At 36.3% G+C, this 27471-nt stretch overlaps 1 protein-coding gene across 1 annotated transcript in view; it reads left to right on the plus strand.

The window, feature by feature from the left end:
* The window catches only part of ERBB4 (erb-b2 receptor tyrosine kinase 4), a 1078432-nt gene that overhangs the window by 1020245 nt on the left and 30716 nt on the right, over positions 1-27471 (plus strand). Inside the window, exons 21-25 of the mRNA XM_035007223.1 lie at positions 14878-15033; positions 17393-17468; positions 21112-21258; positions 23353-23450; positions 24991-25161. Of these exons, the coding sequence (XP_034863114.1) occupies positions 14878-15033; positions 17393-17468; positions 21112-21258; positions 23353-23450; positions 24991-25161 (648 nt within the window). The remainder of the gene's footprint in view (positions 1-14877; positions 15034-17392; positions 17469-21111; positions 21259-23352; positions 23451-24990; positions 25162-27471) is intronic.

Consider the following 27471-nt stretch of genomic DNA (forward strand, 5'->3'; position numbering starts at 1 on the left):
CTTCCTGTCTTATTTACCTGATAATACCTTTCCCTAGAAGAGCCCAAATATTCCAATTACTTTCTTTCTCTGCTTCTGAGGATGATAAAATACTCAAGCCAGTTGATGCAATTACAAGCTTATGATTTCTATCTGATATTGACCCTAATTATATGTAGTGATCTTCACCCTGTTCTGTGAACTTTCTGTCCCATTCTCCATGGACACCTGCTTTGCTGGTACACACAACGAAATCTGAGAATGTTCTACTTTGGGCCATTTCAAACCTCTTTTTTTTGTCTTAGATCTCCTCTCACTCTCAGCATGTGTTACCATTTCCTAATTAACAACAACAACAACAAAAAAAAAAACATAGAAGGACATGAACTTCTGCACTGCTGCTCTCTTCCAGCTCCCAGCTTCTCCTTCATTGCTGATTCAGAGAAAGCCTTGCCTTTCTTCCTTTACAGAGCCTACCTTTTTCTACACTCTTGGTCCCAACACAGCTGCAGTATTTCTCCACCATTTCTTCTCATCCCATCTCATCAGCCTCTCCTGACTCATTGGGTCCTCTCATGCATCTTACGTATCAGTTCTCCAGGGATGGTAGGTGAATGACCTCAAACTTGCTTCCTCTTTCTAAAGTGACTGCCTGTTCATTCGTGTACTTTTAAAAAGGGGCACAGTTTTTTGTTGACCAGAGTTCCTCAAAACCTTGCTTACCCCTGAGTCTACTGCAATCTAGTGGCTTTCACCAAGGTGAATAATTGCTTTGGACTGATGGTATCCTCCCAAAATGTGTATGTTGAAGCCTGTTACCTTTAAACAGAGCAAAGAACAATTTTATTTAAGTAAAAGAAAAAAAAATGAGTTTATTTGGGAATAAGCAGAGAAATTGCAACTGGGGACAAGAAGCTGTGCTAAACTTCAGGCAAACCTGAAGGGACAAAGGGGAGGTCAGCTTTTATTCGATTTTAGGAGGAAAGTGGGGAAAGTTGTTTTGAAAAAAAAAATCATTGGAAAAGAGTTTAAGATCACGGCGGTTTTGCACTGGCTGTAGGCGATGGTTAGTGCATTGTTGGTGGGGGCAGAGAGGGGTCTTATTTCCTTTTCTTAGAAGTAGGAGATAAAATTCCTATGTGAAAGATGTCCTCCCTTGTCAAAACAATTATCATTCTTCCCGCTGGTTTTGTCCGCTGCAAAAACAGCACGTGCATGAGAGCCCCCTCTTCAGGGCTTCCTGATGCCATCATTTTAAGTGAGATTTCCTTTCTTTATTTTCACAAGCCCTAACACCCAATGTGATGGTTTTTAAAAGTAATTAGGTTTAGGTAAGGTCATGAGGATGTGATTAATGACCTTATAGGAAGAGACACCAGAGGGCTGGCTTCCTCTCTCTCTTTCCGCCATGTGAGGACACAGTAAGAAAATGGCCATCTGGAAGCTACGAATAGAGCCCTCCCCAGGGAACCGAATTGGCCGGCACCCTGTTCCTGGACTTACCAGCCTCCAGAGCTGTGAGAAGTAAGTTTCTGTTTTGGAAGCCACCTAGTCCACAGTGGTTTGTTATGCCACCCTGAGAGGACTAATACAGATTTTGGGACAAAGAATGGGGTACTGCTGTAGCAAGTATCTAAACATGTGGAAGCAGCTTTGGAACTACGTGGAGGCTGGAAGAGTTTACAAGTATGTTCGTTAAGGGTGACTGGGGTAAGACCTCAGATGGAAATGAGGAACATGTTGGAAACTAGAGGAAAGGTGATCCTTGTTATAAAGTGGCATAAGAATTTGGCTGGATTGTTTGTGTCCTAGTGTTTCGTGGAATGCAGACCTTGTGAGGGATAAAACTGGATATTTAGCTGAGATTTCGAAGTGAAGTGTTGACGGGGAAGCTTGATCCCTCCTGACTGCTTATAATAAGGTGTGAAGGGAGAGAAACGAATTGAAGAAGGAATTGTTAAGCAAAAAGTAACCAAAACTTGAGGATTTGGAAAATTCGCAGACTATTCATATTTAAAAAAGAAGAAAAAGTACAGGGGTGCCTGGGTGGCTCAGTCGGTTAAGCGTCTGACTTTGGCTCAGGTCATGGTCTCTCGGGGCCTGGGAGTGAGCCCTGAGTCAGGCTCCCCACTCAATGGAGAGTCTGTTTCTCCTTCTCCACCTGCCCCTCCACCCCTGCTTGTGTGGGGGGGGAGGGGGGTGCACATGCTCTCTCTCTCTCAAGTAAATAAAAATCTTAAAAGAAAAAATACAAAGCATGTTCTGAAGGGAACACCAAGGGTATGTCTAGAATATTACTCAGTAAAGAGTTTATGAGAGCATATGAGCAGGAACACTGCCATTTTGAACTGAAGGGGATGGAGACAGGAAAAAATGAAGAAAGACTGTTGGATTTTTCGAGCAGCTCCTCGTGATAATGGAGCCATTTGGCTCTGAATGTGCACTCTTCTTTAAGAAGAAGAAAAAATGCCTCCGAAAGCAATTCAGAAGTTATCAGAACCACTGTCTTGGTTTTCACATGGCCTCTGTCCAAAGCCATGGGGCTAGACTACCCAGTGGAACCATGGGGATGGAGTGGGAACCCTTCCCAACTCTGCTGTGGAGACAGGACCACTACCCCACTGGTTCCTGAACATAAGATTATTCTTGAGCCTTAAGATCTGATGGAATTCAGCTTGCTAGGTTTGGGACACATCACCCTTTCTGTCTTTCCTGTTTCTCCCTTTTGGAATCGGAATCTATCTTCCACTTGTTCCCCATTGTACTTCAGTAGCACATAATTTGTATGCTTTCACAGGTGACTAGCTGGAGAGGAATTTTACCTCAGGATGAATAATACCTCAAGTTTCATCCCCACCTGATTTAAGTGATATTTAGATGAGACTTCAGACTTTAGACTTTAGAATTGATGCTGGAATGAGTTAAGGCTTTGGGGGCTGTTGGGATGGAATGAATGTCTTTTGCATGTCAGGACATGAACTTTGAGGGGCCATGGGTAAAATGATCTTTCTTTGTGGTAGTCTGAGATGACTAATACACCAGTATTTCCATTTCTAAACTCAAGGGTCTCCATTCAGTTATCCTTTTTTACCCCTCTATTGCACTTAACAGTGTCCAGCTTCACCTTGAAATTCCCTCTTGCTCCCCAATACCAGTCTGTCCTTTTTCTTTTTTTTATTTATTTTTTTAAAGATTTTTTTTTTTATTTATTTGAGAGAGAGAATGAGAGAGAGAGAGAGAGAGAGCATGAGAGCGGGGAGGGTCAGAGGGAGAAGCAGACTCCCTGCTAAGCAGGGAGCCTGATGCGGGACTCGATCCCGGGACTCCAGGATCATGGCCTGAGCTGAAGGCAGTTGCTTAACCAACTGAGCCACCCAGGCGCCCCAGTCTGTCCTTTTTCTTTTTCTGTATATCTGACCATTACTTTTAGTTACTTTTGCCTTTTTTTTTTTTCCTCTTACCCTCTCAGGTAATAATGATGATTTTCCTGAATTTGATCTGGAAAAATTGCATTCTTTCATCTTGTCTTATGGCTTTATTATCAGTGATAAGCTCCCAGCTTTATTTGCTGCTCTCAACCTAAAATTAATTCTCCAAGTTATTGTCTCAGTCAAACCCTAAACCACTGTTATCTGGGTTAGTATTATAACATCCTAACCAATCTCCTTGATTCTTTCCAGTCTCTTTACCCTTATCTGTTCTTCCCTCAACTGCCAAATCTGATCATGTCAGCTTGTTTCATCCAAACTTTCAGTGGCTCCTTTGTACATCATATTAGGTAGTTACAATTAAGTTACACAATTATGGCACTTCTAGCCTTTGTCAACTTATGTCCCATCCTCATAGAACTTCTTGTATTTTTTTTTCCCAAGCATACCATTACCTTTTAGGACTTTGTGTTTTGTTTTGTTGTGACTGTCGTTTTCTTAATGCTTTTTATCCTCTCTAGAATAGTCTTACTATATTATAGTCCAAAATTTAAATGCCTGTTTTTCACTTAACATCACCTTTTCTGTGAGACCTTCTGGAACAACACGGAAAAGTGTCACATTTCCCTTTCTCTGCACGTTCAGAATAATTCATTTACATTTTTTTATTGTGCCCCTATATCTCTCACACTAACTGAACAATTTGGAAGGAAACCCTTTGTCAACTTCATACGTAAAAGTATTAGCAGAGTGCCCAGCGGCACATAACAGCTATTCAATAGATGACTGTTGAGAGAAACAAGGAAACTTTCTTTATCCTTTTCAACTCTATATAGAGTGAACTGTATACACAAAAAAATATCATATGCACAATAAGCTAGAAAAGTATCAAGAGAAAATAACACTTGGCCTTTCTTCCTATTCTTTTTAGTAGTCTATAACCTAATGGAATATTCATACATATATACAAACATAAGGTGGCCCCAATTTTCATGCATAATATATTCAGAAAAGAGACAAAAGTAGAAATCTTAAATGTGAACAATAGATCTACATATTATAGCTGGAATTCAATTACAGATAACTTGAGGGACACCTGGCTGTCTCAGTTGGTAGGGCGTGTGACGCTTGATCTCAGGGTTGTGAGTTTAGGCCGCACGTTAAGTACAGAGGTTACTTAAAAATAAAATCTTTTTAAAAAAAATCTCAAGACAACTTGAGAGTATCGTAAAATATTTCATTTTTCTATACCTTTACTCCTCATGCAGTAAAGTATTTACAGCTTTTTCTCCATGTACTTTAGTTTTCCTCTTTTAAGAACTAATGTATGGTCATTTAGCTTAAGTTCAGTGAGTATATAGACAGTAGTGGTTGAAGACATGCTAATTTCAACATCCTTATTGATTTCCCTATTTGTCTAAATTTTATTAATTTTCTTTTTCCACCCTATTTTCTTTTAAACATCAAGATGAAGTGTCATTCAGATGATTATACAAAGAAAAGAAAGTGTACAAGCACAAAACAAAGTTTTGTTGAAATAAAACTGTTGTGGGGCGCCTGGGTGGCTCAGTCAGCTAAGCGTCTGCCTTCAGCCCAGGTCATGGTCTAGGGGTCCTGGGATCGAGCTGCATCAGACTCCCTGCTCAGCTCTGCTTCTCCTTCTGCCTCTGTCCACCCCTCGTGCTCTCTTTCTCAAATATATAAATAAAATCTTAAAGAAAAAAGAAGAAATTAAACTGTTGTATGAAAGACAGCAATACTAAAGCATGGTTGTTGGTTGATAGATAATCGTTTGTATTCTAATTATAAAAGTCTGCTTGAGAATGACTGAGAGAACTATAAATTCAAAAGCGAAAATGTTGAAAAATGAGAATCATCTATAAGCAAGGTGCTAGACAAATGGGACAGTAGTAATAACTACCACTGTTGAGTGCTTACTACCGACCAGGCACTAGTGCTAAGAATTTTACATGCAGTAGCTAATTTAATTCTCCTAACAACCTTATGAGAAAGGTGCTATTGTCATCCCCACTTTGTAGATGAAGATCCTGGCAAACTGAGGAACTAACATGGCTAAGGTCACGCAGATAGCTGCATTTAGTGAATGGTTGAGCTAATGTTGAAGCCTGGGAAGTCTTATTTTAAAGCTGACACACATACTGTACTCTACTGAGCTATCAAAGATGAACAGGGATGGAATGAGAATGACTCTTTAGAGCATGGTTTGTGTGATGTTTATTTTCGGCTTTTTTTTTTTTTATGTGAAGTATTAATTGCACAAATCTGTGAGCGGGGGAGAAGTGTAAATGAAGAGGGCAACTTTCAGATTCTACTTTGGCAGTGTGTATGAGCAGCACCTAGGTTTTCCTACCAGAGTAGAAAAACATAGTATTTAGCACAAAAACCCAAAGTTTTCTGCAAGTCAAAATAGTCACTAAGCACGTTGTAATACATATGCAAGTAAGCTTGGAAATTAGCAGATATTTAATATCTTTAAAAAAAGAGCAAGAGATGATATAATAAAAATAATCACTAACAATACAAAATTACTTCCAGTGATATTAAATATTATCCTTTTTGTTCTTCCTTTAGTTTTAATCGTTATAAGACTATATGTTTGTGAATAGATTTATTATTCCTGAGAGTTCCTTCTCTCCTAACCCTGTGATTGAAAGGCAGTAGAAGACAAATGGATGAATAGATGGAGTAGGGAGGGGGAAATCAATCCATCGACTACTATTTATTGACTACTATTTATTGGCTGTCTACGATGTGATGGAATTGGGAAATGTGAGAAGGATCAAACTGAATTAAGTCATCTCAGCAGGAGCGCAGTGTTTTCAGCTTCAGGCAGTTAAGGACTCTTAAGGGTTTAAAGCAAAAGAATGAAAGGTGGTCAGATTAAAACTTTAACTTTTCAGATTTGAACAAGCCAAAACATAGCTTTGTACTCCCATCCCTCTCTTCAGTGTTTCTGTTAAAAATAATTTTACAAACTACTCAGTCTAGTAGATGAGTGTTCAGTTGGGAATGAGATGTATTCGAGTCTTTTTCTACTCTTCACCTGAAACTGCTGAAGTTGTGTGATATGCAATATAGTCTTTCTAAAGCCTGAGCATAGAAGAGCCAGCCTAACTTATAAATATGTTATTTCTGCTTTATAAAGTAACTTTGATTTAGCCTTACACAGAAAGTTATTTCACAACAATGCTTGATAATCTCAGGGTTTAGTTTGAAATAGATGATAGATGATAGAAGATAGATAGATGATAGATAGATAGATAGATAGATAGATAGATAGATAGATAGATAGATAGAAAGATAGGGGAAAAGGACATTGTAAGGTCATATAATAGAGTGACATAATCTCCTTGGGAGTGAGGGAAAGCTTTGTGGAGGAAATGACAGCTGATTTGTGATCCAAGAGAGTATTAAATTTACCCAAGTCTGCATCTGAAGCGTGGTAGAAGGAGTCTAGCAGTGTGATTTGAGCCATGGAGTTCCAGCTGAGGAATCCCAAGAAAAGAAGCTAGAGTGACAGTCAAGCTGCTTGAGGACTTTTTTCAGTTATGGGATAGAAGAGGCGGTTCAGCACGTGACAGCATGTGTGTGCATGTGCAGATGTATCAGCGGACCGTGGAAAATGAGACAACGACAAAAATTGCATGGAGTCAGAGAGGAGAATTAAACAAAGACGGATGTATTAGTCCTCCCTGCCTACCTCTTGGACCAAGTCTGAGCTCTTATGGAGTCAGGAGCTAAAGTCAGGGAATAAGTTTTTAAGGGGACTGAGACTAGGGTCTCAAGAATAGCAATTCATGTGGCCAGGGACAAATTACAGCACAGTGTTCAGAAGCGGATAGAGCTCTTCGCTAAGGTAGTGTGGAAGATCACAGGGCTCTCGCAGGGTGAGGAGGCTGGAAGGGCATCATTCACTGTTTACAATTATCATAAGCTGCAGCTTCTCAAGCACCAAGAGATGCCACTAGAAAAACAGCAGTATTTCCACAGCAGCTCCAGCTGCAAGCTTAAAGGATGCAGAGATCAACAAAGAACCCTGAGAAAAAGAACCCAGAAAGTATTCAGGAACGTCAGTGCGGCTCACTGGAGAAACCCCAGAAATATCTGGAAACAGCTTCTAAAGGGCAAATAGCTACAGGTTCTCTGCAGGCAGGTTGGGCCAAGAAACAGTGAAATTTGTGTTATTACTATGACACCACGTATATCCCCAAACTATGAAAACTGCAAAACTCAGATGACAACTTCTTGTCAGTTTAAATACCGACAGACCATTCTCCTCTTAACTGTCATGCGATATCTGATATTTTTATGGTGACATTGGGCTAGAAAATGAGCCATGGCATAAATCAGGAATCCTTTTTCTCTTATTTCCTTACGCAGAGACTAGAGACAAAGCCCTAGAATTCTGTCAAAGAGAGAGTGCAAATTTGAAACAAAGGAAAAGCATCAAAATGGACTTCCAAATCAACTCTAAGAGATTGAAATGAAAACTGAAAGCTGTGCTTCCAATCCTTCTGAGAACTTTAAGGAGGAAGGAACCTCAGCAAGAGGAACCTGGGTAGAGAGCAGGCAGAGGGAAAGTAGCTGGGTGACTTCCGGAGGGGAGTATGTGAGTGCCACCCTAATAAGCTTTACTTGAGCTGGGTAAGCATTTGCACATGTGGGCCAGGTCCATGGCATCCGAATGAGACAGAGGTGGAACGGAATTGGATGATGCATTATATGTGGACACAAAATTGGCTCAAATCACATGAGAGCTTTTAGTGTTCTGGGAATTTTGCTTTTTTCAAGGGAAGATACTTACTCTATAATATTCAGCGGTTATAACTAAACTCAACTGCCTGGACTTATAAATGGGTAAACCACACTTAAAAAAATTGTTATTGAAAACTTTTAGTTCTGGGGCACTGGGTGGCTCAGTTGTTAAGCGTCTGCCTTCGGCTCAGGTCATGGTCCCAGGGTCCTGGAATCGAGCCCCACATCGGGCTCCGTGCTCGGCGGGAAGCGTGCTTCTCCCTCTCCCACTCCCCCTGCTTGTGTTCCCTCTCTTGCTGTGTCACTCTCTGTCAAATAAATACAATCTTTAAAAAAAAAGAAAAGAAAAGAAAAATTTTAGTTCTGTGTGATGACCATTTGCTTTGTAATAAGTATACCTCCTAAAATTGATATAATTGTCTTAAGAAAGAAAATTGTATGCACGTATTCCCACCCACTGAACTTTATAGTTTTCAGTCAGTAGCATGCAACCCTGTGAAACTAAAGAATATTAGGAATGATTTGTTTCTGCTCAATTATAACAAAGGCATCAGACGTTCAGCCTCCTCCCTATAGTGTCTGAATGTATTTGCACAATATGTGTGCTCAGAGAAAGGCTCGGCTTTTATCTGTTAATCTAGAGGTTGCTGTATTAATAGTTTGCACACTTCATTGATTTTTAATTAATTTCTAAAGAGACACAGAGGATAACTACTACAGCCCACAGACATCTCCGTTCTCATTGCAATCCACATCTTTATTGATCGGCTGCCTAAAGAGCAGAAATAATCTATTTTAAGTATACTTTTCTGAGAGAGCATGGACACTCTACAATTCACTTGTCTCTTTGTAATCATATTAGCAAGAGGTCAGTGAGAAGGAAAAACGTTAGCATGTTTAGTATTCTCTTGATCCAGGCAGATGAGCTTTTTCACCTGTTATTTATTTGGTAGGATAGCAGTGGTTTCTCACACATGCTTTTTAACTTATTTTTTGTTTGTTTCTTTATTATTATTATTTTGTTTCTTTAAGAGACTTTTGAGTCCCAAGCAGGCTGTCCTGCAAATTCTTATTTTTTTTTTAAGATTTTATTTATTTATTTGACAGAGAGAGACATAGCGAGAGAGGGAATACAAGCAGGGGGAGTGGGAGAGGGAGAAGCAGGCTTCCCGCTGAGCAGGGAGCCTGATGCGGGGCTCAATCCCAGGACCCTGGGATCATGACCTGAGCCGAAGGCAGACGCTTAACGACTGAGCCACCAAGGCGCCCCTGTCCTGCAAATTCTTGCAATGGAAATTTCCAAAAGCTTATGAAGGGGGGGATGAAATTTCTGAAGAAACATCTGAAGAAAATGTAGAGAACCAGAAGTAAAAAAATCTGTTTTCCCCGCCACCCTCAGGAATCTGTAAATGCTGTCCTCCTTCACTCTCCCTGGTATGCTAATATTACCATCTTGGGTTTGACCCTGAATGCTGCAGGTTTTGCTCTCTTCTACCTATCATAAATATTGTAGACTTCTAAATTTGTCCCACTTCCACTGCAAAGAAGAATTTCTACCTCCTGAACAGCTGTACAAAACTTTGGTCTTATTGTTCATTTAACCCAACTACAAACATCAGTTGAGTAATAGTTAAATGTCAGACAGTCTTCAAATTGTGGAAAATACACAGTTGAATTCACAAGTTGGTGGTCTGGAGAAACCATTCTAGGGGAACCCAGCAAAACTAAAGAGATTTATTTATTATGTACAATACTTTTTTCTTCATTGAAATTTTAGAGCAGCCATTGTTTATATAACAATTATTCAGTTATATATGCTGTCTTTGTTAGTTTCATATATGGTTTAGAGTCTATTGACTATAGTTGGATGTATATGGTCATATAATGTAATGTTTAAGTTTGTTGCCTATGGAGTCAAGCTGCCTACAGTCAAATCTTGGTTCTTTCTAAGCTTTGTCTTGCACTGTCACCCTTGGGTAAGTTTTTTTTATTTTATTTCTTTGTGCATCAGTTTCCTCATGATAAAACAGGAATAATAGTAGTACAGATGTCATTCGGTTCTTGCGAGTTCCTATACACACAGGACTTAAGACAGTCCCCTGGCACAGAGTGCTTAAATAAATATTAATTATATATACATACAAAAATATAAAATGATAACATATGCAGTTATAATGTATTCCTCATATGATTTCAGTGTTTTCAGTCAACAAAAAACCTCTACCTGTTGCATTTTCCACAGTGACTATTACTATTTTTGTTTGTCTAGATTCTCCTACACTAAAATTAGTACTGAACAGATTTTTTTTTATATTGTTAAACAAATCTATATCATTTCACATGGTGTTAGTGTTCAATTCAGTCTTGTTTGTAGTGTCAAAGAGATGGAGGTAAGTTTAGTACCCATCAAGTGTGGAATAGACTGTAAATTGACAGTGTATGCCTATGTTATATATATAGGTTTATGAGTTTGTGGATATGATTCAATGCGACGAGAAGAAATAAAGTGGATTTTGTATAGCATCATGCTTCAATCTAAAAAAGTATAAGTAAAACATGTTTTTGTTTAGTGCACAGTACTATTTGTGTATTAAAAATATAAAAATAAATAAGCTTATGGATAATGGATTGGAAGGATGTACACTAAAAACACTGTTGTGAATACTTATGATGGAAAGAAGAATGGCATTGGGTTGGAGGGCATAGGGGAACAATGGTAATGGCACACATGGATTATGGAGTATGATTAACTCAAAATTCTGTATACCTGAGATCCTAAAAGAAAACAAAGACAAAAGTCACACACATTACCTTGAGTTGGCTCCTAGAAAACAGTGTCTAAAACAGATTTGTGTGCAGGAAGTTTTTTTGGCAAGTGTTCTCAGGAGCAATGCCTGTAAAGCAATGAAAAATATTAGGTAGAAGGAAAAAGTTGAGCGATGATGAAATTGCAACAGAGATCTCACCCAATCTTAGGAGAGAGCCCTGGAACTGGAATAGTTCTTCACAGTCATCTAAGGGGGGGATGGACTTTATAATTGCATCAGCCAGTGGCTAGGTGTGGGCTGACTCTGTGAGAAGACAAAACCCCCAGCAAAGCAGCAGTTGGGTTGGAGGTATTAAAGCATCCAAAGTGATGTAGCTGAGAGTTACCAGCAGCCAACACTCCCCTATGAATCCATTGGTCCTGAAGAAGTTTCTGGGTGCTACACCACAGCACCCACTACATACATATGTGCCTGTGATACACACACACACACACACACACTCAAATATGTTATTGGGAGACTTTTTGAAAAATACATTTCAAATATCAACAAGTATTGTCTTAATTATGCACTATTAAGCTGATGTAAATTTAGCCCTCAATATTTCAAAATCTCCTTACGAACTAGAACCTAACCAAGTTTCTTAAAGATCATAGGTGCAATCAGAAGATGTAAGAATGAACCATGAGTATTAACTCCAAGCTAGTTTAGGACAGCCACGTGAATCTGCTTTTCTTCCTCTGAAAAGAATAATAGGAGAACATTCGAGGACAAATAAGCAAGAAACAGAAATTACTTCACCTAACAGTGCTGAGTAGCCAGTAGGTATTTCATTTGGCTATCTTTTCTTTCTCTTACAGTAGTCAAATTGTATTTTTAATAAGAGGGTTGAATTTGGGGTTATTTATTTAGAAAACACATGGTATCTTAGAATATTGAATGTTCTAGGTGCTTATGAAGGCATTCAGTCCTCAAGACAATCTTCAGGGTAAATACTATTATTATCCCCATTTAATGGATGAGGAAATTGAAACACACAAATAAATTGACCAAGGACACAGAGCTACTAAGAGCTGGGGTTTATTTCTAAAGTCTGTCATCTTAAACATTGGATGCATGTGGAAACTGTGGTTTCCAGTTTCCAGTCTGTGGAAACTGACTTTTACTAAAACATATTCACGGCTCTCACTAAACATTTGAAGGGAGGCATCTACTCTATGTCTTTCTTTACTGTTCTCTGTGTCTTTTATTGGCCCACGATTTAATATTTTATATAGATCTGTTGTACAGTTCCATCTATCATGGAATAAAAATTTAAAGCTAGAGGATACTTCAGAGATCATTTAGGCCAATCTGTCACTTTTACAGGAGAGGTAAAATGAGTATCTGAGGTCAAAAGCCTAGTGAACAGCATGTCCAGGATTTCTATCTCCAACATTCAGTTCTGTGTTCTTTCTCTGCTGCCATGAACCAGCTTTCTCTGGTTGAAAAGGCGTCTCAGTTGATTTAATTACGAATCCCCCTTAGTTTCCCTTCATGCACTATTTGGATAAAGTCAGTTACTTCATCCAAAAAGGCCCCTTTCTCCCATTGAACATGCTTATGTCTTTAGCCCTAGCAGTAGAGAGCATTATAGTTGGATTTTTTTCCTCAGGCATAGAATTGCTTTTAGAAGGAAAAGTAGAAAAGAGGAGTGATTTTCATTTGAAGCTAGCTTTCCTGAAGCTTCCTGTGTTATTAAAAAAGCTTCAGGTTATTAGAATAGAAAACAGGAAAAAAAGTGTACTCTTGCTAACTCCAGAGATTAATGCCTGTGAGAGCTGACTGTAGCTTGAAATTTTTAGCTCCACACATGTGTTTGATGAAATTGTCACATGGCCTATATATGGGAAGCAAATATTTATTGTCAAAAATAGTCTGGTCTCTCTTGACTTGCGTTAGCTTCCTGCAGCTGGGCAGAATACATTTTCACATTGGATTAAAACATAATAAGAATGCATTTTTGCTAGACAGTTGTAATTCAAATATCATAAGATTGAAAAGAAGGTCATTACCTTACTTAGGCCTCAGGATCTCTCTGAAGGCTCCCCTCTCATGCACACTTGCTAGGCTCTACTAGAGATGATCCTCAAAACACAACTCTCCTTAAATGCCTTTGTGTGTATCATACCGATTGACTCAAGTCCATATTCCATGTCTGCCCACTTCATTAATAGCTCTGTCCTCCTTCAGTGAACAGATCTTCTCTGACTCTTTTGTTTCCCTGATGTCTAGCACAGTGCCTGAAACATAGTGTGTGTTCTGTCATCATGTGTGGATCTGAATATTAACTCGTTGCCAACACACTTTGCATATTCTGATATGAAGGTGGTAAGAGAGGAAAGATGAATGTTTTTGTGGTCATTTCTTAAAGGGGCAAATAATTGAAAAAAACTTTATCTCCAAGGCAATAAGTCTGTTTTTTGATCCCTTAAGTCATATAAAGGCTATGCGTTTTTAGATTCACTTTATTCTAGGAATTTCCAAGTTGGCATACTCAAACAGAAAGCACTGTTTAGGAAAGAGGACCAATCCCTAGAAATCTCAGTTGTGGGCTGATTTCAGAAAACACTAATACAAATGGTGTTACCCAACGACTGACCAGTTGGATTGTATTAGGCAGTATCTCCACCTGTTGTGTTTAATGGGCATGTATAGGGTTTGGCCCATGATGCTGTTTGAAGCAATCTTCTCTTTACACTACACTGGGTATACAGTTCTTTTTTTTTTTCCTTTTTTCTACCTGTGTGATTTATGTGGCTGTTTTCCACAGCTTTTGTTTTGATATCAGCAACTGTTAATCCTTCAAAGTCCTGCAGTTGCAATGTTAACTACCAAGAGCTTTGATTTGCAATTGGCATGAGAGTATGCTTTAACCATTTCCTAATAATTCTGATTTGGTTTTGAATGACAAGTTTTTTTTCCTCTAAAATCCTCAAATACAGAATTCCTCTAACACTTCAATAAGAATATGTTCACTCTAATCTAGGCCTCTGAGTTTACTTCCTTGATTTTACATCAACCTTTAGTTAAGGCTAATGTTTAATGACTCTTAGTTTCCCTACTGGTAAAGTACAATTAATATTTATCGTTTCTATGGATTATAGATATATACATATGAATATATATGAACTTATATGGATATATGTGGATATATATAATTGTTGGCAATCAGTAATACATTTTATTTTTAATTACCCTATATATTAATGAAGAAAACATACTAAGGGCTTATTTCAAGGTCATTATAAACAATGTAATTTCACTTGTGGGTTCTTATAGTGACTACTAATGTCATTGAAGCCGTCTAAAAAAATTATAGGCTTTTAATGCCTCTAAGGTATAGTTCATTTTTTGCATAATTAATAAGAATAATATAATTCTTCAGCCTTGATAGAATCCATGATGGTGATTTTGGCACCATTAAACCTTCATATGAAATATTTTTTTAAAAAATTATGGATGGGTGTCTTTGGAGCAGGTGTGTATGGGGAGGATGGCATGAAGCTGGAGTTATTGAAAAGAAAACTACTAGAAATAATGTGGGTCAGTCCAAGTGTGTGTTAGCTTATCTACTGAGAGACACGCCTCACTAGTGAAAGTGTCTGCAAAAGAGTATAAAGTCTCTGAGGGAAAAAAAATGGTCTAACATTTAGCTCATGTACAGGTAATTCATTCTTTATAGGACTTTAGGTGATAAAGGCTAAAAGTTATTTGTGGTTTGCTTTTTTATCCCAGGTTTTTCCTAATTTTGAAAATATTCCAGGATCCTGGCTTCGCTTAGAGACATCAAGCACTTGCAACTGAAGGCTAAGAAACTGCTTTTTAGATAAATAGAAAAGCCTAGGCATTAACTGACTATCTTTTTGGAACATGGTGTTTTTCAGGGAATGATGTACTTGGAAGAAAGACGGCTTGTTCATCGGGATTTGGCAGCCCGAAATGTCTTAGTGAAATCTCCAAACCATGTGAAAATCACAGATTTTGGACTAGCCAGACTCTTAGAAGGAGATGAAAAGGAGTATAATGCTGATGGAGGGAAGGTGGGTATCTTTTTAGAACAATATTGCTTGAAAATATAGTATGATATTCTTTTATCTTCTTACATATTATAGGAAGAAGCCACTAAGTCTGAAGTTATGAAAGTGTAAAATCTCAATTCTACCGTTTGCCCTCTCTCTCACCCAGGGTCAAATATATTATATATACCAACATCCATTTCTCAAAAGTAGCCAAAATAAGACAATTCATCTCTAGTGGTCCTTCTGTCACATCCAGTATTGGGAAGTGGGTGGATCCTTAGGCAGTTTAGAAATTACACTTTAATCCAGGGCCATAGTAATTGTTTCATTGATCCTAAGAACACAGGACTGACCATACAGAGAGACACAACTATTCTTTCATAGATTAGGGAGAAGCCTGACCACTACCAAGAACCATAATTCATTGGAAAGTTCATCCTTCTATTTAGCTTCTAATCCTCTTACACCAGATATAACAGATTCCTCTTATCTGGCTCTATTTTTTTAAGCTTTACTGTAGTATATGATTGACCAATTTGCTTTATTTATTACCGCATTCTCTCCACCAGAATATAGGCCACTATATCCCAGGGGTCTTAACAGTACCATTCCTCTTCTACTTTTCTGACTCTCCAGCCTCAGGTCTTGCCTGACAACTGTGTTCCCGCCATGTAGCCTCAGTGCAGGCCTTAGTTCCAGTTCTTGTTTTCCCTCGTTAACCCACTGTTTAGACTTGGCTAAGGATATCTCCTCTCCATCTGGAGGTCCTTCTAGCTTAATGTGGGAAAACTTAGATCAGGAGAGGCCAGATGAAATAAGCAAATGCATCCTTAACCTATGGTGACATATAAACACATGCTAACAAAAAAAAGTGATCGATATGTCATTTAAATGTTTATCATGTGCCTTATTTATATGAGCCATCCAAATATATATTACAAATATTTTGCAATGATGGGCTTCCAAATGCTTAACATTGATTTTTATATGTCATGTAGTACATGATTTTTATATCTTTATAGGATCTCTTATATAACTATGTATATTCAGATCTTATCACAAGACAAATTTTTTAAAACTTCAGTTTTGTAGTATTTCCTAATCTTTCCTCAATTTTATCAGACTGTTTTGCCTGTTTGCTACCAAATTGTCGCAGTTTGAGACCACAGCTTTGAAATTCACTAGAAGATTACACAGTAGAAGTCTATAAATCACATGACTTCACTTGTCTTAAGAACATATAGCTGTAGGATTTGTCTAAAGCAAGATTCGTTATAGCTTTAAATGCCTAGTAACCATTAAGTCTTTATCAAGCCACCTGTGATTTAAACTTACTTCTTTAACACCATGTCCGTAGTCCATAAAGTCAGCTATCTCCTTGCCTGTAGGGAAATCACTTTCAGTGTGTCTTCTGTTCCCTTTCACTGAATACCATGATTCTGTCATACAGTTACCTTGGTGTCACCTTGGTGAGCAGCAAACCTCATGATTTCAAAGGCCTATTTAGTTTTAAGCTTTCTACTGCAAAGTAGAAGTGTTTATCTTTATTCCATAGAATCTAATTATATTTCCAGCTATATAATGCTGCCCTTCCTAGTTGAAACTTATTCTGCTGACCCCTCATCAGCAGGGTATGTGAGTAGTGATGTAGATTTGTACTGATCCTCTCACATTCTTTTATATAATTCCTAGTTTGAAAATGGTACATGTTTTCAGTCCTGGCTAACCAAGACAAGGGAGATCATTTGTGGCTGGGGAACAAAGCAAGCCTAACTCTGGAATTTGTTATTTTAGGTGTTTCAAGTGACCAACTTATATGAGAGGAAAAAGGTGGGGGCAAGTATAGAAAGAGACCATCTTACTGGTGGCCAGAAATTTTCTGAGGGTAAAAAAGAATAAGTGAAAATGTAAGGAATCTCATTTTGGGACGAGAGGGCGGGGGAAATGTCGTAGATCATATTTTTAGAAGCACATGTCTTAAATGTTTAGAATTGATATTGTGAGTCATAATATTAACTAGTAACTGAATTAATTGCTGAACATTAATTAAGAACTATAGTGATACTATAAAGTAAAGATACTATACTAAAAAAGTGATACTATTTTACTTTTCATTGTTTATGAAGCTTTTAAAAATAAATATATCTTTAGGTTAATTCACTTTAAGAATTTTATAAATTTCAATTCATTGCTCTCTGTATTGAGAAATAACATCTTTATTATTAATATTATATTTGTATTTTCTATACACACAAAAAAACACAATCAAAAAATTCAATTGAGGCAAACCCAGAGACTCATATTTTGGGAAAAGAATATAGGAATGACTTTTTATGTAACTATAAAACTTTCACTTTTTATTTCTCTTTTTATTTCTCAGATGCCAATTAAATGGATGGCTCTGGAGTGTATACACTACAGGAAATTCACCCATCAGAGTGATGTTTGGAGCTATGGTAAATAAATCTTCCTTGTGAATTAAGGGTTTTAAGGCAAAAATAAATATATTAGGCTCATGTAAAACATCTTAAGCCAACTTATTTTATTGTGTTGGAAATACCTACTTATGAGCCTTATTTCCTAAAGGAATTAACTCTTTGCTTTTCCACTTAAAAAAACAAAACTCTAAATTGTATCATTTATCTGCCTTTTTTTATTATTCCTTGGTTCTCTAAAATGTAGTATATTAAAATCTCAGTTGAGTTGTCTACCATAACCTTTGGTTTGGTAACAACTTTTCTGATCATTTTGACAGAAAAAAAACAGCCAATTTTAGTTTAGGAACAATGTCATAGAGCCTCATAGCCTTGATTTTTCAAAACACTGTTTGAAAACATATGTTAAAAATAAAAGAATGTCTGTTCTATAATAAGAAATGTTATTGTTGTAACGAAGAACAATTACAGAAAGCAATAAGGTGAGAGCAATAAATGTGAGGGGAGAGATAGGAGAGAAGATTTCTAATTGCAGCTTTGATTTTAATTTACAAACTACTTTGGAATAAACAGATATATTAGAGAATGAATAACATGAACTGGGAATGGGTGATTTTAAACTTAGAGCATTCATTTAATTGCATTTAACTCAATTGGTGAGATGAGATACTTAGATCTATCTAGCTATTTACAACTTAAGTTCATCCAGGTATTAGTGAGAATAAATCAACACCTTTTCTAAGTTTAAATATGTCACAAAGAACCAATATTTCTTACAAATTAAAAGCATGATGCCCATTTAAGCAAAAAGGTGGTGTGACTTGAAAGCATGGTACAATTTAGTTTACTCAAATTTAAGTCTAGCTTTATCTTTGTTTTTGTTTTTAGAAAAAAGACTTAATCCATTCAATCACTATAGAACTTATACCTCTTATCTAGAAAAGCACAAATTATCTTAAAAAAAAAAAAAGTTAAGACATTTCTGTAAAGTGTTTTTTACCTCCACACACCTATGCTGTTTGTTTAAAATTTCCACAAAGTCTCCATGTATTCTGCTAAGCTTCGAAGTAGAAAGTGTGCTGTGCTTGAGATATAGACAAGTATAGGAAAACGATTGAAAAATTTTAATTGTTGAACTGTAAAGACTAAATAGAAACACAAATCTAGTATATATATTACATGAAACAAGTATATATATTATATGATATAGGTTTACAGATTATATTTTGTATGATAGACTTATATGTTACCATATAAATTTTGATATATGACATATATATTATTTTTTTCTTTTCCTTTTTTCTATGTATGTTTCCCTCAATTAAATGTGACAATCTGCTGCAAGCAATTTTAAACGACATTAAAATAAGTACATAGATAGATAGATAGATAGATAGATAGATAGATAGATAGATTAGTACTCTGCTTTGAAACATAGTCCAGGTCATCAACCCATATCCATAAGGCATTTTAAGATTTTTATGCTATATCATAGTTGATTGCAAAAGACATAAAAGGCAGAGAGAAACATAATGTTGTTTACAATGCACCTTTGTGGAAAATTGCCACCATTATTTTAATAAAGATGCTATGGTTTATATGTTCAAATGATAGGATTGTAAGTTTTGAGGATGTTTCTAATTCAGTTTTCCTGGGATTGTCTGTCTACATGAGGCCATCTCTTTAACCATATCTTGTGGTCACTCCTGCAAAGATATAATTGGATTATTATTGGCAGAGGTGGGAGTTTTGCTGTTCCTACTTTTGTTTTTATATGTATGTGTTTCTCTTTTTTATATTTCTATTATTTTGATTTGTAATTGCTTTGCATTTTGTTTACATTAGTTCTTTTTTTTAGAAGTTCTGATAGAGATGTGAGAGCATCTATTCTTTTATAACTGCATACATAAGTTAACAAAATGGCCTCATTAAATACATATTCTATAAATATGTATATATATTGACTGATTGAATAGAAATAGACAGCCATCTATGCACCTTTGCTTCTTAACTTGTTCCAGCCTGTCTCATGGACACTGAATCTTAATTATTGGTTCTACAGAGCCATTCTTTAATATGCAAAATTAAGTAGGATTTAATCAAGATCAAACAGTTAAATTGTGTCACTAGTTACATTTTTATATTATACCTAAGAATCATAAGATAAAAATATTAACAAGAAAAATCAGGTAATTGCTAATGATATTATTATAAAGGATAACTTGAAGTTCACATATACTTTTATATCTTAAACTTTGTATTTTTATTATTAGTCAATGATAACTGTCATGAGCTAAAAAAGACTTCAGTTTGAATTAATAATTCATTACAGATGGAAGTAGAAAAAAAAGCATAGTCCTAATTAATGGACTTTATATTAAAACATAGTTTGTATATTATATGAACCAATCAAAATTTACTTGGTAAGACTCTTATGCACAGATAGCTATTTCTGAACTTAAAATCCTTATCCTTAAGAAATGACAACTTTTTAATTGTATATTTATGAAATCAGAAAGAGGTCTATAGTGTATATATTATTGTTCAAATCAGAATCATTATTATCAAAGTTAGCTCTTTGCCTGCTGGTATTTACAAAGGGAATCACTGTTCTAGTGGTTCAAGAAAGTGATTTCATATCTATGGAATCAACTATTATTGATTCCCTTCAATTTTGTGATGCTTACTTCATATGTATTACGTTATATTTGGATCACTCAGGCTCTCACAGGTGTTAAAGATACGAATCTGTTTTATTCCACCTGTTCTCTTTGTGTGAGTTAAAAAGAGAGCCACAAGGATTTACCATAACATAAGGTAATCATTCTGGCATCCCAGCTTAGCCTACAAGACTTTTTTTTTTTTTTTTAAGATTTTTTATTTATTTGCGAGAGAGAGAATGAGAGACAAAGAGCATGAGAGGGAGGAGGGTCAGAGGGAGAAGCAGACTCCCTGCCGAGCAGGGAGCCCGATGCGGGACTCGATCCCAGGACTCCAGGATCATGACCTGAGCCGAAGGCAGTCGCTTAACCAACTGAGCCACCCAGGCGCCCGCCTACAGGACTTTTAATAGCAAAAATGTTAATCTCAAAATCAGTCAACATCAGATTTTATCTGCAATCATATTTACTTGATACTGAATACACATGTATATAATGAATTGCTTGATAGGCTCTAATGTGGTGTAGTGAAAATTAACTTGGATCAGCAAATATTAACATTACTTAAAAGTAGAAATGGGGAACAGACTCTGAATTTTGACATCCACTCTGAATTGTCTCTGTTACTCATTAAAAATTTCAAAACAATAATAAGATAATTGAATTTCCCACAAAGATTTTGTCATTGCGCTTCTCCTAATAGATATAGAAATCTGAAGAGCCTTTCTTTAGACTTTTTTTTTAAGATTTATTTATGTATTTTAGAGCAGGGGTGGGGTGGGGGCACTGAGCACAGAGCTTGAGGCAGGGCTCGATCCCATGATCCTAAGATGACAACCTGAGCCAAAACCAAGAGTCCGGATGCTTAATTGACTGTGCCACCCAGACTCTTTAGACTATTTTTGACTGCCTTCCAGGGAGCTTTCTTTTGTTATTGGCACACTGCTGGTTTCTTCATACTATGTTGTTAGTTTGCTTATGTAAATATTTGATCTCCAATTTAGGAGTCACTATATGGGAACTGATGACCTTTGGAGGAAAACCCTATGATGGAATTCCAACCCGAGAAATCCCGGATTTATTAGAGAAAGGAGAACGTTTGCCCCAGCCTCCAATCTGCACTATTGATGTTTACATGGTCATGGTCAAATGTAAGATTGCAAAATAATTTTATCATCACCATCATCATTCTTAGTAAAATAATAGTATGGATTAATCTACCTGCATAATGTTTTTGTATATGAAAAATATGAAAGTTCAAAAATAATTATGAAAAATCATGTAAACACCTGTGTTTTTGGCTTATTGTTAATAGGAAGCAGTATGCATCAATATGCATGCTTCCACGTTATAAAGTCAAAATTATATGACTCTTACTCTTCTGATTCATTTCACTTTGATTCTTATCATTTCCATGACAATCAAATTGTCTTTCATAAAGAGATGTAATTAGTCACAATAATGCTACTAATCTTTATAGGAAAATAGCAGTCTAGACAAATGATCTAAATATAAAGAAAGAAAGCTTGAAACTGATAGTTTAAAAAAATGAATTAAATGGAAATAGGTTTACCAGTTTTAGTCAACAGGAAATTAGCAGGGCAGAATGGGAAGTGAGAAGACATGAATCTACAGTGAAATAAAAAGATTATGAATGTTTACTTTTTTTTCAATTTGATCATTTGTTTACATCAAACGCTCTTACTTTTCTTCCTCCTTCCTGTGCCCCATACTCATATGTATTATAAATGTGTTTTGGCAGCCTCAGCTCTTAATTTAAACAGAATTAGGGAAGTCTCTGGAGTTTCCCACTTAATTTAAGTGAGATTAACATTCAGCAATCTTTCTTGTGTAATCTGGGGTTTTCCGCTTTTGATTTACACAGGGTTAGCAAAGAAACAAACTGGTGAAGGTGAATAAGCATCTTATTAATAAGAGACTTTGGACCCAGGTCTACTCAGATTTATATTCATGACATGTGTGATACATTCTGACAGTGAGGGAAGAAATAAAAAATGTGCTTTCCAGTTCAGGTCAGCATGCCCTTTTCTCTAAGCACAGTTCTATTTACTCAATATTCAGTTAGAAAGAAACCGATACCTCCCAGCAAAGTTAACCTTTTTTGATTCCAGTAGTTCCAGAAACACCTATTTTCTCATTAGCATCTTGGTATCAACAACATTTTTTTTTTCTAAGTGGATGCATACAGTTGAGCTTTGTTAGAAGAGAAAAAATTCAGGTAACATTAATGATACATGAAATGACACCCAAAGACTTCCCAGAACAAGAATAAAAATCGAACCCCCGGAAAAAAGAAATAAACCTTATAGCTTTATTGGATCAAACATCATTCAATAGTCATCTATGGAAGGAACTTTAAAAAAAAAACGCATGCGTTATATAATTTGATCTCATAACTAGCAACAGAGGTGATTTAGATACTTCATTTAGATACTCTGATGAAACAATGAAAAATCAGGAAAATATTTTGCCTAATAGGGAGTTTTACCTTTCTTTTATGAGTTTTAATACCTAAGAAGAGGATCATTTGGCAAGAAAATCAAGGAAAGCTTTGTGCTTTTATTCTTGTGATCTCATCAGCTAAACAGAGCCTGGGGAGATAAGACCCACTTTATCTGGACTCCCAGCTAAATAATAATACATACCTTGAAAATTGCTGATAGTATTTTTATGCTGCAAAGGCTAGTACTTAGATAAGCTAATGGCTGTTGCTGAACAAACATTACCAATCATTTTGGATTGGTTTTTTCCCACCAGGAAAAAAGTAGCATGAGAAAGTTGCTTTCTCTTCCCTTCCCCCCTCTGTGCTGGTGTACTGCATTGTAACCAAAGCTTCATGTCACTCCTGACATAAAATAATAAATTATATCCCCATCAAAGAAAAGTTAAAAAAAAAAAATCAGAGATTCTGTAAGTTCCCATAGTTAGTCTAGGTTATGTTTTCTAAGAAGGAAAATTATTTTTAAATTAGATGAACAAAATGAAAAGTTTCTGTTATTCTATCGTATATTACATTTATTTCTGAATATCAACAAACTGATTGAGATAGAACCTCACCTAATTGGATTGTTTCTTTCTTTAGCTTTCTTTGTTTGTTTGGCTTTTTTAGATCATTGTTATTAAAAGAATATTTTTCAAACTGAGCCTATGTTTTCATAAAATTTACATCCTACTTCTTCTTAATTATGGGTAGAGTGACTCTTTTATTGTATGTGAATTTCTAGGTTGGATGATTGATGCTGACAGTAGGCCTAAATTTAAGGAACTGGCTGCTGAATTTTCAAGGATGGCTCGAGACCCTCAAAGATATCTAGTTATTCAGGTTGGTACATATCTCATCTTTGGGACTGTGGAAATCACCACTCATAAGTCAATTAAGCAGAATATCATGTGAAATGACTTATGGAAAGAGCCTTTCACTCGATGTCACAACCACTTCTAAGAATCTTCCCTTAGTATTCAAGTGCCTCTGGTACTGAACAGCAAGATAATTATGATTATCCATATACATAAAAAGTCCTTATCCCCAGACAAGCCTTCTAGCACTCTGCTTTTTATTAACATGCATTAAGTCATGTCCATTATTATAATCTTCCTTTTTCAGAATAAAAGGAAGATGGATTTTTAAGAATTATTTTTTAAATTTTTATTCATTTGAGACAGAGAGACACAGAGAGAGAGAGCACATGAGCAGGGGGGAGGGGCAGAGGAAGAGGGAGAAGCAGACTCCCCGCTGAGCAGGGAGCCCTGACATGGGGCTCTATCCCAGGACCTGGAGATCATGACCTGCGCCAAAGGCAGACACTTAACCATCCGAGCCACCCAGATGCCCAGAAGATGGATTTTTGTTTTAATCTTGTCCAGGGTTGAAGACAGTGAATTACTAGTTTCAATATATTGATATTTAATTTCCTAAAAAATATTTATAAATATAGTTTGTTTGGGGAGATATACAGTATCCAAGCAATAACTCAGATTCAAGTGAATTGATGTATATATGAATCAAATGATAGCCCAAAAAACATTTTATATTAAACACTAAAAAAAATGGATTGGAAAATTTTAAAGTTGTAATATATTTATCTATGATTATTTTTACCTAAATCATAAACAAATGGACCTTGGGTTGCACTGAATTAATTTTCCTCAATAAAACAAGGTAGCATTTATCTTCCTATCAATAGTCTGACATGAAGATAAAAGCCAGATTTTAGAATAATTTCCAGTTATCCTTTTCCCAAATTAATTTGCATAAACAACTTGTTTACAAAAATATCACATAATTTTGAAAAATTCAAAAAAATCATATTTAAGAAATAGATGAAGTAAAAAAGAGCAGGGTTTTGGTGTCTCTCCCACCTTCGTTTATGTTATTTGCTATTTGTGCTGTGATTTAGGAAGCTACAATGTTATGCCTTAGGACAAATCATGGAGCAGCCTGTATGTCCTGAGAACTCTACAGTATCAAACCAACTAAATAAAATAAAGTAAAGATTGATAAGTCAATTGTCTTTTATTATTTATTCTTAAAGTCACAGCTCAAACATCCTGGCAATGAAGCCTACTGTTATTCTCAGATCTGAAATAGATTATGCCTCCTTCAAAGCAGCCAGAACATTCTGCTTTATTCATCTCTGATGGCATTTATCACATTCTGTTAAATGTATTTATCTTACCCTGTCATATCTAAGTATGTTACAGGCTCCTTCATGACTGGTAATTGTGTTAAAGAATTATTTTTTTAAATGAGTGCATGAATTTTCAACCACTTGCTTTGATATTACGTAAATTTGCTGCAAAGTCCACATGTTTAAGGTGAAAAGAAGACTCATTTTTTGTTTGTCTGGTGGGCAAACTTTTAGGGTGATGATCGCATGAAGCTTCCCAGTCCAAATGACAGCAAGTTCTTTCAGAATCTCTTGGATGAAGAGGATTTGGAAGATATGATGGATGCTGAGGAATACCTGGTCCCTCAGGCTTTCAACATCCCCCCGCCCATCTATACTTCCAGAGCGAGAATTGACTCAAATAGGGTAAGAAATAATCATCTACCACCTCCCATATTATTTCTGAGAAATAAAATCATGCAAATATATTGTAAGCCCTAGAATTACAAAATAATTATGCAGCTCATTTCAGCAGGAATTCAGCAGAATTCCTAGATTAAAAACATACTATACCAATGAAAGGCCATGTAGCGTTAATTTCAAAACACAAGCATGGGTAATGCAATATGTACTCTGAAATATCTTTAAGATTTCAAGAGGAGAAATGTTTTCTTTGTCTTATGTTAGTTAAATCTTAGTTTTAAAAAATCTACCAGTTCGGGGCGCCTGGGTGGCTCAGTTGGTTAGGCGGCTGCCTTAGGCTCAGGTCATGGTCCTGGAGTCCCGGGATCGAGTCCCGCATCGGGCTCCCTGCTCGGCGAGGAGCCTGCTTCTCCCTCTGACCCTCCCCCTCTCATGCTCTCTGTCTCCCATTCTCTCAGATAAATAAATAAAATCTTAAAAAAAAAAAAAATCTACCAGTTCAACTAATAAAAAAATCAACCCATTCAAGCTAATAAAACTATGTGTTTATAAATAAATGAAAATTCTTAATAAGGTAGGCTCTCTTAAAAAGATGATATGACCGTAGTCAAGAGGTGATAAAAGTACAACTCTCTTTCCCTCAAGAGATTAAATATTTTCTGTCAGTTTGAAGCAGAAACAGAAAACTGCAATACCTTGGACTATATCAATCATTTTGGGAAGACTACCGAATCATTTCTTTTTTTTTTTTTTTTAAAGATTTGATTTATTTATTTGACAGAGAGAGACACAGCGAGAGAGGGAACACAAGCAAGGGGAGTGGGAGAGGGAGAAGCAGGCTCTCCAATGAGCAGGGAGCCCGATGCGGGGCTCGATCCCAGGACCCTGGGATCATGACCTGAGCCAAAGGCAGACGCTCAACGACTGAGCCACCCAGGCGCCCCTACTGAATCCTTTCTAAGATGTAGATTTAAGTTTCAAAAGAAACTTGTGAAAAGAATTTGCACTTATTTTAAATATTAAGCCCACTCTATATGAATACCATTCTTTTTCTGAGAAGTGTCAACCCATGTGTTCATTTATTTTTAAAAATTCATCCATTATTCACTCAACATGTATTGAGTACCTCTGCACATGAGACATCATCAGATACTTGAGATTCAAAGAGTTTTGACACCACTCCACCTTCAAGAAGTGGCCAGGCTCCTACGTTTAAGAACATTATCATAGTCAGTGGAACAATCATCATCCTATTTGTCTTGACCATAAGCATAAGAAAACTTTCAACTTGCTGCTCATTTCCTAAAATGAAATTATTTGCTTTGTTTCAGATTCACAATAATAAAGTAACACTCATCTGGTGTTTACTCTGTACCAACACATATATACTAAGTCTCCGAATCCTTACAACCATCTCCTTGGGTTCTATTATCGTCCTGTCTTTTTTTTTTTTTTTTAAAGATTTTATTTATTTATTTCGTCCTGTCTTATAAATGAAGAAACTTGTCACAGTTAAGGGATTTGACTGGTGTCATACAGTTAGCCAGTGGAAGGGTAGGATTCTAATGCAGGCAGTCTGCCCACATACCATTGCTTCAAAGTTATTGGAACATGTGATTTTCATGATACCATTGTTTTTCTTGACATCTACCCCAATGTTTGAGGTACGTATTGCTTGGAAAATCCGCCAAGTGATTTTCTTATAAAATGCATTCTGCAACCTACTCCATACCTTTTGCTCATTTGCCCCATTCAGAAGGGCTGATGTAGAAAGAGGCAAAAACAAACAAACAAACAAAAAACACACAAAACAAAACAAAATTCACTTTTTCTTTTATATGAAAAATATGTCATTGCATCCCAATGGGGAGAAGATAACTAAAGGTTTTAAAAGTTAAATCAATTGATAGTCACTGAGCATCAGTCCTATTTATGGGAAGGAGCAAAGTCTTTCAGGTATATAAAGGAAGTAGTTTTTCCCCCTCTATATGCTTAGCAAAGTGGCCAAATTATAACTTTGGTATTTATAATTTTATGTGACAAATTCATTACTTTTATTAAAACAGAGACATTTCAGAAAATAGTTTTCCCTCCTTAACATGAGATGCTATAAAGGCCAATAACTTGAATCTTTTTCTTTTATAAGGCTTCTCAGATTCCGAATCTGTTCATTTTAATTTAGGCTCAAAGCAAGGAATTCTTAATAAAGGTTTGAATTAACTAAATGAAATTAGTGAGACAAAGAAGAAACCACCTGAGGAATTATTTGGCCTTTAGTCATCATTTCTTATTCTACATTATTATTTAAACAAT

This window comes from Mirounga leonina, unplaced genomic scaffold (genome assembly GCF_011800145.1).
Source record: "Mirounga leonina isolate KUSES-001 unplaced genomic scaffold, KU_Mleo_1.0 Mir_151, whole genome shotgun sequence".
In the NCBI taxonomy this organism is placed as follows: Eukaryota; Metazoa; Chordata; class Mammalia; order Carnivora; family Phocidae; genus Mirounga; species Mirounga leonina.